The sequence below is a fragment of the Panthera leo genome, chromosome B2 (genome assembly GCF_018350215.1).
Source record: "Panthera leo isolate Ple1 chromosome B2, P.leo_Ple1_pat1.1, whole genome shotgun sequence".
NCBI classification, from domain to species: Eukaryota; Metazoa; Chordata; class Mammalia; order Carnivora; family Felidae; genus Panthera; species Panthera leo.
The window spans coordinates 105649012-105661877 of NC_056683.1; the positions used below are offsets into that span (position 1 = coordinate 105649012).

Genomic DNA, 12866 nt, shown 5'->3' on the forward strand with positions numbered 1-12866 from the left:
GGGAAGAATTAGCCTCAGGTACAAGGTTTGACTAAAGAACAGGAGCAGGACCTCCGTAAGGCTCACGCTTCTGTCTCCGCACCCCTCCTTTCCAGGACCCTCGTTGACCCCCAACATCAGCACTTGCTGAAGGCTACCTTCTGTTCCTAGGTTCTTTCTGGCGTTTGCAATGTAATGTAATCCAGTTGGGCCACTTTTATCCCTTAGAAACCGTTTCTGGCGGGGCCGTGCGAGGAGACAGGCAGTAGAAGACGCCCAAGGCCTCGAGGGACGCGGAGTGCCTGAGGTGGCCCATTCCAACCTTGAAGACAAGTGCCTTTCTGTCGAGTCCTGCGGGCAAGGGTTGGCGGCGTCTGTTCCTCGTTCTCCACACGACTAGGGGGCGCCCTCGGTCCCCAACCCGCTTAGTTCCCAGGAGCTCGCTCTCCTTCGCGGCGTCTGGTTAGGCCACATCCTCGGACTCAGAAGTCGCGTCAGAGTTCCGCATCGACCAATCAGAACTGTCCATGTACTAGTGGGGGCGGGGCTGCCGAGGCAGGAGGAAGATGGCGGCGGGGGCGAGGTGAGGTGTTGGCAGTGGAAAGGGGTTCAGGCGTGGGGGGCGGGGGAACGTGGAGTGATGGCCCGCGCCGGCCGCAGGGCTGGATAAGAAGCCGTCGCACCGCGGGTGTGGGAGGGCGGGAGGAGAGGGCGCCTGGACGCCACGGGAGTATGACGGGGCTGTACGAGTTGGTGTGGCGGGTGCTGCACGCTCTGCTCTGCCTGCACCGCACGCTCACCTCCTGGCTCCGCGTTCGGTTCGGCACCTGGAACTGGATCTGGCGGCGCTGCTGCCGCGCCGCCTCTGCCGCGGTCCTAGCGCCGCTCGGCTTCACGCTCCGCAAGCCCCCGGCTGTCGGCAGGAACCGCCGTCACCACCGGCATCCGCGAGGGAGGCAGGGCCCGGCCGCCGCCCACCCCCGGCTGCGCTGGCGCGCGGACGGCCGTTCCCTGGAGAAGCTGCCAGTGCACATGGGCTTGGTGGTCACCGAAGAGGAGCAGGAGCCCAGCTTCACGGACATCGCGAGCCTCGTGGTGTGGTGTATGGCTGTGGGCATCTCCTACATTAGCGTCTACGACCACCAAGGTGAGGTCCGGCGCGGGTAGGGGGACCCGGGCGCCTCCGACCGGGGGGGACCGCACATCCGGCAGGTGTATCCGCGGCGCGCCGCGCACCGCAGCGCTCCCTGCTCTTCCAGTTGCCCCATCCCACGGCCCTTCAGGGCAAATTACGGTGCTAGCGCTTTCGAGGAAGGGAGATAAGCTTTATTGAACACAAACACCAACATCTGAGCTTCTCCACGTATTTGCCCTCCGCCCCAACCTTTTTTGTTGTTTGTGGTTTTTACTACACTGTTTCTTCAGAGAGATTCAAGGCACTGCTCTTAAATCATTGCTAGTCTGTGAAGGCGCATAAGCTGAGTGGTTGGGGGCAGGTAGCGTTTGAACTGGGCTTACAAAAAGTATGTGAGAGTCTGGATAGGCAAAATGAAAATAGTCACGTGTGTGAGGTCTGGAATAGTGTGCAATCCTTGATCCTTAGTGGCTAACACAGTACTTGATATAGTAATTGCCGTTTTTTAAGGTTCGATTGAGGGAATGCATTTAACCATGGGGAATTTTTTAAGTACGAGAATTCACCATTTATTGGGTGGCTACAAACCTTAAGCACTGTGCTAATAAACACATTCCTTGTAATCTTACTTTTAACTCCATGGATTCTCAGGTTTAGGGGAGTAGATACATAAGTAACTTGTTGGTGAATAGCAAGAAGTGTTGGGAGTAAGTAACCACGATGAGAATGGGGGAGAGGAATTCTGAATTGGAGGAATTTGAGAAGTTCATGCAGAGGAAATGGGCTTTCCTTTGGACTGAAATGATGACTAGGAGGTCAGGTTGAGGAAGGCTCTAAATGGCAGGTTTGGATTTCAGTCAGATCCTGAAAGTAGTGTCATTTCCTTTCCTTAGATATAAAGATGTGACGATAACAATGATTTAGGTGTATGGGTATGAAGGAAAGAAAACTAACGTTTTCTTCTCTGTTCAGTAACGTAAATTACTGGTATGCTCCACAGAGGCTACGGTTTGATTTTTTTTTTTTCCTTTAAGTCTTTGTCACATAGGCAGGTGTAAGTGCAGGGTTTTGTCCAAAAGGGTACGTCAAGGTCAGACAGGAACTCTTGCAGGGTATTAGAGTAATCTTTGACTGACCTGTCACCTTCCGTGCAGTCAGCAAGGAATATAGTGACTCAGTAGTCTGTCATTATCAACTGATGATATAACCTGTAGGGTAAAGTTTAATAGGGGCTGACATTTTATGGAACTTGCCAAAGAACTGAGCAGACCAATAGAAATACAGGACTGTTAGGAAGCAACCCAGTCTTTGCTTAAACCAATGCAACAGAAACACTGTGTGGGGAAAGAAACAAGTGAAGCAGAAATGGAAATCAGTTAAAGCCATTAAACAATAGGGTGAATTAACTTATAAGTGAATCCCTTATATACAGGTGATTCTTTTAAAGCAAGTACCTTTACGTTCTAGTAGGAAATGCAGATGTGTATAGCTACATAGTTTAACTTGGTGACTGTGCCTACAGATTGTAATATTGCAACACTTTCTTCTTCTGATAATTCCTGTTCTTGAATTGCTGATATGGTTCAGAAATATCTTGTGCCATATTTGCTAAAAGAAAAGTGATTGTTGATGAACAGGGAGAAGTCAAGCTAACCAGGTATTGACTGAAAACCTGAAGGAGTTTTAAGGTCATTTCCAGGGAATTGACATAGGGCACTTTGTGCCCAACTGTAAAAGCAGTTTTAATTATTTTTAAGGGGATAATTTCATTGTTTGAAACAAGAGCCTTTTTTTTTTTAATTTTTTTTTAATGTTTTATTTATTTTTGAGACAGAGAGAGACAGAGCATGAACGGGGGAGGGTCAGAGAGAGAGGGAGACACAGAATCTGAAGCAGGCTCCAGGCTCTGAGCTGTCAGCACAGAGCCCGATGCAGGGCTTGAACTCACGGACCATGAGATCATGACCTGAGCTGAAGTCGGACGCTCAACCAACTGAGCCACCCAGGCGCCCCTGAAACAAGAGACTTTTGACGTACCCATTCTTGGTGTTCATTCATTCATTCAACAGTGACAGTTGGCTGTCTATTAACTATCAGGTATTCGTTTGGGCATGGGGTACACCAGTGCACAAAACAGACAAAAATCCCTATGCTCATGGAACTTACACTTTAGTGGAAGCCTGACAAATATTATATAAGAGTAAAAGAGTGGTAAATTAGATCATAAGTGAAATGAGGAAAAATGAAACAGGGAATGGGAATGTTGAAAGGCAATGGTGGGGTGCAGCGTTAAGTAGGGTGGGCAAGGAAAGCCTCGTTGACTTTTGAGTATTGACCTGAAAGAGGTGAGGAAACGACCTGTGGATATGTGAGAAAAGTTGTCCTTTTCAGGGGAGGTATAGCTGCTTACGCTTTATTTAGTTTTCCCAAACAAACTTTTATTTAAACCCATCTCTTTATAAGTTAAAAAAAGTCCCATTGACATATTCACAAATGCCACATCTATTGAGTACCTTATGGTGTAAAGCACTGAGATACAAAGGGATACAAGAACTTGTGTTTCTTAAGAAAGTTAAAGTACCTCAAGGATGTCTACTAAAAATTAATACAAGCTAATATGTAAATGGTAAGTGAGTGGCAGAGACTTTATTTAAGGAAAGAAAAATCCCTGCAAAGCAGGGTCACCCCCATATGCCCCTGATAAGGAAGGAGGTGACACTTGAGCTAGGCTTTGCCAAAGTAGGTAGAATTTGGATTAGCACGAACAGCAGTGTTCTCTCTCCCTCCCTGCTCTGTATGTGACTAGGGAATTCCCTTTTGGTGGCATTCCTACCAGACAAGCCTTAACAACGGTGCTGAGGACTGTGGGGAGCCGTAAATATAAGCAAGTTCTTATAAAGAAAGCTTGAGAAATGAGGTAGGGTGAAGGTTTCCGTGACTGTTCCAGTTATTTACCCCGGGGCATAGTGTTTTAAAACAACAGCTTATATGTTGACTCAGTTCAGTTGGTCATTTCTTTTTGGGGGTTGGTCACTCATAAGGTTGTGGTCAGATAGTGGCCAGGACATAAAAATTTCTTGTCATGAGTCTGATACCTGGTTCGTAATGGCTGGAATTGATGAGGGCAGGTTGGTCATCTGTCTTCACACAGTCTTTCTACCTGACGTGCTTAGGCTTCCTCATTAACAGTGGCCTCAGGGTAGTCAGATGATAGAGTTGGCTTCTCCCAGAAAAAGTTCTCAAAGACCTAGCCAAAGGCCAAAGCTTACACGGTTTCTTTGACTTAGCTTAGGAAACCATGCAGTGTTACTTTTGCTGTACTCTCTTGGTTTGAGACATCACAGGTCTGGCCCAAATCAAGAAAATGGTGAAATAGACTTTACCTCTCATTGAGAAAATAGCTTATCCAGAAAGGTGCAAGGGAGACAAGTGTGGGAAGGATGGGGTTCAGGCAGGGGGATTGATGGCAGGGATCTCGGAGACGAGCTACTGTACCTCCTTACATCTTTCCCTGTCCTGTACCCTGTCACTTAAGAATTGGGGTTTACGTAAGTATTCATTCTAATTAATTATAATTGAATCTAGATTATATTTTATTCTTGGACTTAAAAAACCCCTTGATATTTACTTTGGTTTGATTGCCAGCAAACTGAACTTTTTATTTTCATTTACCTGCCATATTTCTTGATTGTAATAATTTCTGCCAGTAATTCTTTCACATATTAGAAATTGGAGTTGTTTTCTCAGGATTTCTTAAGCCCAGAATTCTAGTAAAGAGGTTCACCCAATTTGTCTCCATGATTATAATTGAAGAAATGACCATAATTGGGATGGCACAAAACCTGGAGTTCAGGGACTTTTGGTATTACCACCTTAGGGGTGTTGTGCTGGCCTGGATCTCACTTGAAGTATGCTGGGCTCCACATTATCTGGGTATGTATTATTCATCTTCAATGATGAAGCCTGTTCTTCGGCCCAGTTATATTGGTGCCATGTTGGGGACCTTGCTGTAGGGCAGTATTTTTCAAAATGTGGCCTGTGGACCATGTGAGAAGGAGTTTCTGGGAATACTTGTAAAAACTACAGATTCAACACAATTATTGATCAGACTGAATTAGGGGAGTGGGACCTGAGCATCTCTTTTTACCCAACTGCCTATATACTGCCTTTGTGCCTTGAAGTTTGACCCTAACACAAATTGAGGGATACTCTGCTGCTTGCCTTGCCTCAAAGTATTCATTCTTCATGTTCCTTGTCATGAATGAGGAAATCTGGGTAGGGTTTTAGTATTGCTCGTTACAAATTGGAGTGATCTAGGATAAGGCATTGCCTTCCGTGTGAGGATCCAGCAACAAGCAAACAGAAATCTTTCACGATGCTCTTTCTAGCGTTACTTCCGTAGTTGTTAATGTGTACTAGGTGTCTTCTGAAATTAGTTTTGGGTACAGATTTCTCACACTGGCATTAAAAATGTCTGTCCAGTGTACTCACGGCTTCCCTAACCTACTTCTCACATTTTATATACCTTTTGCCTCATCCACATTTAGGTTACTTGATGTTCCCCTCCCCGGAATGGCTCTTCTCCTTTTCCTGACAAATGGCTGTCTCCCTGTCAGAAGGCTGTCATTGATCCTTGTAAGTCTATCCTGTCACCTCTTATGTAGTCTCTCTTGACTGTTCCGTTCCTAATCTTGCTCTTTTCTTGAATCTCCTCAGAACTTTGCATCTTGAAAGGTATTTGGATTTTCTAAAATAGTAATCATGTATATGTGCCTCAATTTTCTTACTAGATTTAAGCTCCCCAAATACTGTCCATCCTTCTCATCTTTGCTTCTCCTACAGCGTGTAGGTAGCTTGGTGTTCTCCGTGTAATTTGTTTCTGAGCACAAGTACCCAGGAACCTTAGAATAATGGAAGGAAACGAACATAGTTTCCCCTAGTTACATATTTGGCACACTGACGGAGATGCTGTTGGGAAGCATGGTCTTACTAAATACTTCTTCTTCTCCTTATGTTGAAATACAGAGTTGGAAGGAGGGTTGAAAATCCAGTTGTACTGTGATTACATGTTGACACAACGAGCAGTACAAACTAGGCTACTTGTCTTCCCTCATGTGGAAACTCATGGAAGGCAACATCTGTTCCTAATCTTCACCTTTGTGTAGTTCACATCTTGTACATAATTTCACATATATCCTAGCATCCTGGAACGTCTTCTTCATTTTGTGCCAGAGAGTTAGCTACCTGTCAAAAGGCTATCATCAATTCTTGTAACGTCCGTTCTATTACTTCCTAGGTAACCTCTTGACTTATTATTCCATCCCCAGTTTTGCTGACTTTGAAAAGCTTTATTCTGCTTTTGGCAACTTTTGAAATGACCTTCTCTTGAGTACCCTTCTGGTTAACCATAGTACTGGATCTATTTATGAAAATAAACCTTTACTTAATAGGAATAATTAGTCTTTGTTGAATTCTTTCTGTGCAAAGAAGTCCGTTAAACCCTTAGCAGTTTTACAAATTAAGAAACTAAGACTGAGAAAGCTAAGAACCTATATCTGGTAAGGAACAGGTCTAGAATTTGAACTAAATCTTATTCCAAAGCTTTTATACTTAACCATTTTGCTATACTGACTTACACTCCTAAGAGAATGGGACTACAATAGTCACTTTTAGTACTGTTCCTAATTATGTTAGGTCATCTGAAAGCCTCGGTAAAGTGGTTCTTATCTACAGGTGATAGAAATGATTTGTAACATAATATGAAGGCAAATAGAATTTTCTTCCTACCACTAATATAAACGTTCATCCTGTGACTGATAAGACACTTTTTTTATTATTTTTTTTTTAATTTTTAAAAAAATTTTTCATTTTTTTGAGAGAGAGAGAAAGAGACAGAGCACAAATAGGGGAGGGGCAGAAAGAGAGGGAAATAGAATCTGAAGCAGGCTCCAGTCTCCAAGCTGTCAGCACAGAGCCCAACGCGGGGCTTGAACCCACAAACCGCGAGATCATGACCTGAGCCAAAGTCAGACGCCCAACCGACTGAGCCACCCAGGAGCCCCATAGGACGCTTTTTTAATCAACTAAATGTAATATCATGGTATTCCTGCTCTGTACTGAACTGTTTCTTTGTCAGGTGAGCAGAGTCTGTGAAGATACTCTCATTTTTAAAATGTGTACCCAGGGGCTGAGAGAGGCCACATGGCTTGTTAATTTTACACATCTATCCTGCTGAAGAGCTGGGACTTGAAACACAACACTCGTTCCATTATGCTGTGCCACCATCACACACATACCTTCCCTGCTACAACACGCTGATTCCTAATCCTGGGGCTCTCTCTTGAAATAAAACTGTTTAATGGTGTATAAGATTTATTTTTTTTAGGACTGCTTGAGTCATATAAAATTTTAATGGTAGTTTTTTTTTTTTTAATTTTAAATAATTGCTCCATAAGTATTATATTTTCTTCACTGAAGATTGCCTCTGATAGTGTTGTAAATGGATTGTTAGAGAAATTAAATGAAGGTAGCCACTAGGTAACTTACTTAAGTGTCTAGTTTAAAAGGAAAAAAGGTAGGCCATTTTGAAGGACAGGCATTTATTTTTAAAGAAGTATTACATTAATACCATAGCTGATGAGATGCTTTATAACTAGGAGAGATTGTTTTAGTGTTTATCTCACTTTTCTGTCTTCCCTTCCTGTAGCCTTATAAATACTTGATGTTAGTTATATCTTAAAGTCTGTTTCTGTAGAAAGGAGGGAATAACCATGGTAAAAATTCTAATTTCAGTTAATTTTTTTTTAATGTTTGTGTATTTTGGGGGGAGAGAGGCAGAGAGAGAAGGAGACACAGAATCTGGAGCAGGCTCCAGGCTCTCAGCTGTCAGCACAAAGCCTGATATGGGGCTTGAACTCATGAACCACAAGATCATGACCCGAGCTGAAGTCAGATGCTCAACTGACTGAGCCACCTAATGCCCTGTAATTTCATATTTAAAAGAAAATATGTTAAATATGTGCTTTAAAAGTCTCATTTTATGGAATTGATTATTCATTTCACATAAATTTTGGAAGAAGCAGGATTTAAGGAATAGAGATAAGATTTGCTGACTGAATATTTGTCTAATTAAACTCCTTACTTGGTTTCCTGAATTTGAAAGAAGTATGTATGTCATGGGTGTATTAGCCAGTTAACGTGTACATGAGTTGAGTGAAAGAGTAGACTATATTGAAACCTATAATTCTAAAATGTCATTTTGATTGGTATAGTAAAGATTTCAAAGGACTCCAGTAAGGTACCTGAATATAGCATATAATCGAATGGGTGGATAGAGCATGCTTAATTCGCCTCTCTTTGAAACGTACGTATGCTTGGATTTCTTCCTGTCTTGCTATATGTTCCTTCTGAGCCTCTGGCTTCTCGTTTTTTTCACTTCTAAATTTTGGGGGGTCCTAGACTATTGTGCTGCATATATGCCTTTGTCCTTCTGTTGTTCTTGCTATCTCCTAGGTCAAGGGTCAACAACTTTTTCTTAAAGGGCCAGCTAGTAAATATTTTAGGTTAGTGGGTTATGGGTTTCTGTTAAAACTACTCAACTCTGCCAATGAGGCCAAAAAGCAGCCATAAAAGAATGGATGTGGCTGTGTTCCCATAGCAGTAGTTTGCTGACCCCTGTCCCAGATGATTTCTCTAACCTTATCATTTTAAAAGTCCTTTAAATGCTCATACCCAGATTTGTATCTCCAGTCCTTATCTCTCCCATAATTCCAGATTCCATATCTAATTCACTGCCTAACAGGTTTACTTTTATTAGGCATCTCAGGTACTTAACATGTCCAAACCATGTCTTGAATTTCACTCTCCTCAGACCTCTCTCACAGTTTTTCCCATCTTAAAACATACTAGTAAGTGCTCAAGCTAAAAACTTAGATGTCTTCTGTGAGTCTCTTACATTACATTCCACCTATAATCTACCAACAGGCCTCCCTGGCCCTACTTCTAGAATATGTTCCAAATTGGATACTTGTTTTGGTTTTTCGTTGTAGCCACCTCAGTTTGAGTTATCATTATCTTTCACCTGGATTATTGCTGTAGCCACCTGATTGGTCTTCCTTTATATTCTGGCCCCTGTATAATCCATTCTTTACTCACCAGCAAAGTGATTCTTTCTTGATAACGTCATTTAAGCTCTGAGTAAAACCTTCCAACGGCTTCCGTTGTACTTGGAATGTTTTCTCAGCTCATTACCAAGGCCCACAGACCCCTTTGTATTACCCCTTTGCCTGGCCTCATATGATGCCCTTCATTCCACGTAATTTCTATGTTCACCAATTATATTGGCAATATATTTTCTTTTCCTTGAATACGATGAAAACCTAAATGCTGAAAGAATATGTAATAGCTCTAGTAGTAATCTTAGTCCTGGGAGTATTGATTTTTATATTTTGAGAGCTGGAACGAATCAGCAAAGGCTTTTCTGTTAAATAATGCAATTGTTGTAATAATCATGAGATTAGCACCAAGGAAGAATACATGTTATATAAATGAAAAAAGCAGGATATAAAATTGCATAATCATATAGGCCAGTATTATACATGGGTGGGAACAAAGACTAGGAATAGGAAACACTAAAAACTGGAAGTGTTATGGTGATGAGGTTAGGGAATATTCAGTTTAGGATGAATGGTTACCTTATTGTCTAAATGTTGAGCATCTTAAGTAGTTTTTAATACTAGAATTCAAAATAGATATTTCTTAGAATATGAGAAGTTTACATTTGGCCCCCAAAGTGTGTAGCTAATGTTTGTCAAGAAATACTAAAAACATTGTAGTCTTTCTGAGGTCCAATTTTTCTGGCATAATATTTTATTTATTTTTTTACAGAAATTGTAGATGTTTGTGTGTGTGTGTGTGTGCATGTGCGTGTTTTAAAAGATAGTTCTTTTATATATATTATACACACACACACACACACACACACACACAGTTTACACTTAGGAAATTGAGAATACATGAGGTATAGTTGTAGAGCAACAAAATATAAAATTCTTGAAATCATTATTGCAAAATCTTATGTTTTCTTTTTTCTTTTAATAAAACTTTTTTTAATGTTTATTTGTTTTTGAGAGAGAGAGAGAGAGAGAGAGAGAGAGGGAGCGTGAGCAGGGGAGGGGCAGAGAGAGAGAGGGAGACACAGAATCCTAAGCAAGATCCAGGCTCTGAGCTGTCAGCACAGAGCCCGACACGGGGCTCAAACTCACAAATGTGAGATCATGACCTGAGCTGAAGTTGGACACTTAACTGACTGAGCCACCCAGGTACCCCAAACTTATTTTTTCTTAGTTCAAATAATTGTCAGCCCTGTGAAACCTCCTTAAGAGTCTTTTAAAAAAGGGGTCTAGTTCTAGTTTTTTCAAAAGATACTGCTTATTTGTAAAAAGGCCAGTTTTATATATTTAATAGAGTTCAACTTTTAGGGAGGGGAATTCAGAATTTAATGGGTGTATTAGTAAAGTGGGTTTAGCATCATTTGTTTATCAATGTTAGAAATAGTTACTGAACTGAATAATTAGAATCCAGGAGACCTGGATTCCAGGCCAAAATCTTAGACTCTTGGCCAAGGACAGTTGCTTGACCTTTTTGGGTCTCTTTCCTCATCTGTGAAAGGATGGTTTAAAATAATTATTTCAGCTTATTACTGTATAATTCTGTAAATTACGATTTTCTGAAAAATGTATTTACAAATGTTTTTCCCTTAGGTCAGTTATTTCTGAGCGAATGTAGTCTCAACTTCCTTTTACATAAAAGGACTTTTGTCACAGTTTCTTTTATTACACCATTTTGGCGTTAGTTTAGATTCTGTGAAGGCAAACAAGATGAAATGTGATATGAGAAAAAGAGCTCTGCAAGTATGAATACTTGCCTAATACCATACTATGATATTAGTGGAGGAATTGCCTATCAGAGACAAAGGCACTCTTATATCTTTCTGCATTTCTTGTGTATCGTGAGAAGTATGTATGTGTAGACTTTGAATCCTGAAGAAAATTTTAAGATGATAGTATTGCCTATGGGTAAGTGAGATAGGCAGCATAGCATATAATCAGATTTCTGGAAGGGGCAAGCGTGAGTGATCAGGAATCATCTTGCTGATACTCTGTTTTATCTATACACTTCTCAGAAACTATACTTGTGCATTTAATTTCTCCATCCAAATTAGCTGAGACAAAGGTTGTGTTTAAAATAACTTTATGAACTTCTTTATGAAAGATACTTTGTAACTGTGGCTCTGTGTATTCTTCCTTTTTAACAGAATTTCTGCCTGTATGCAATGAGGAAGTGCCTGTTTTTATTGTGAGAGGTTCCTGGAAACTTCTTAAAAATTCCACTTAGTGACCTATCCATTTAGGTTTTGTTGTTAGGTGGCACTTTGTGCACTGATTAATTCAGTTTATTAAATAAACATTGAACTCCTGCTATGTGGAAGGTACCTTAGGGGAAAAGAAATGGGTAAGCCACAAGTTCACAAGGAAGACTACAGTTCAGTAGGGGGATTAAGCTGTAATTATGGTACAAAGTAGAATCTCGTTTATTATGGAGTTTGAACAAAATGTGTGTATTTGGAGGAGGTAAGGGTGAGTCAGAGGAGGAATGGGGCATATCTGGCTGGGGGATTGGGAAGAGTCTCTTAAGAGTAAGTGACATTTTAGCTGGCCTGTGAAGAGTTTGTAGGTGTGGGGCTGGGGAGGTAACATAAAGGATGGAGGTTAGGCTCATGTCATATGTTTTGAGGGGAATATACGACAGTTCTAATTTGCTGGGGACAGAGTACTACAGAGAAATAAATTCATTTGTTTCATAAACATTATTTCCACCCACCAAGTGTGGAAGCGTAGGCTGGAATCTTAATGCTGATCTGAGCAGTTTGTTCTTAGTATATTAAGCATTTTGGGAGCCATTGAAGATCCTAAATTGGAATATGTCGGGATTAAAGATGAACCCAAAGATTAATCTGGTTGTCAATCTAGTGATACATGCTAGAAGGGGCAAGAAGACCCATTGGAAGATCATGTGATTGTAATATTTTAATGAAAAAGAAAAACTTGAAACAGTTGGGGACAATGGACAAATGGAAATGGATAGGGGAAATATTGCTGTAGATGAGTATATGGGTTTAGCATGTTAATAGGGCATTGGAAGTGGTAGTGAAAATACTAGAGTGGAGAAGGTGTTTGGGTGACTGGGCAGGTAGTGATGCCTTTATTAGAAATAGAACAACATGGGGCAACTTGGTGGCTCAATTGGTTAAGTGTCTGACTTCGGCTCAGGTCATGATTTCGTGGTTCCTGGATTTGAGCCCTGCATTGGGCTCTCTGCTGTTAGCACAGAGCCTGCTTCAGATCCCTTGTCCCCTTCTCTCTCTGCTCCTTCCCCACTTACATGCACACATAAACACTCTCTCTGTCTCTCTCTCTCTCTCTCTCTCAAAAATAAACTTTAAAAAAAAAAAGGAACTCAAACAACAAAAAAGGCTGGTGTTTTTTTTTCTTTTTAATTAGTTTTACCCCAATTACCATTTTAAATCCCCTGTTGTCCTATCACCCTCATACATTCACTGTTGTCATATAGCCTATTCCCTTCCAAGCTTGGTTCCTAAGTGCGTATAAATTTTACAGTTATGGTACTGCTCCATTTTTTTGTTAAACTAGATATAGGGGTACCTGGGTGGCTCAGTCGGTTAAGCATCTGA

The 12866-nt window shown here is 41.3% G+C and overlaps 1 protein-coding gene across 1 annotated transcript in view; it reads left to right on the top strand.

The window, feature by feature from the left end:
* The first annotated feature begins 571 nt into the window (after positions 1-571).
* Positions 572-12866, top strand: part of NUS1 (NUS1 dehydrodolichyl diphosphate synthase subunit) — a 30394-nt gene continuing 18099 nt past the window's right edge. Inside the window, exon 1 of the mRNA XM_042939696.1 lies at positions 572-1126. Within this exon, the coding sequence (XP_042795630.1) occupies positions 712-1126 (415 nt within the window). The 5' untranslated portion in view covers positions 572-711. The remainder of the gene's footprint in view (positions 1127-12866) is intronic.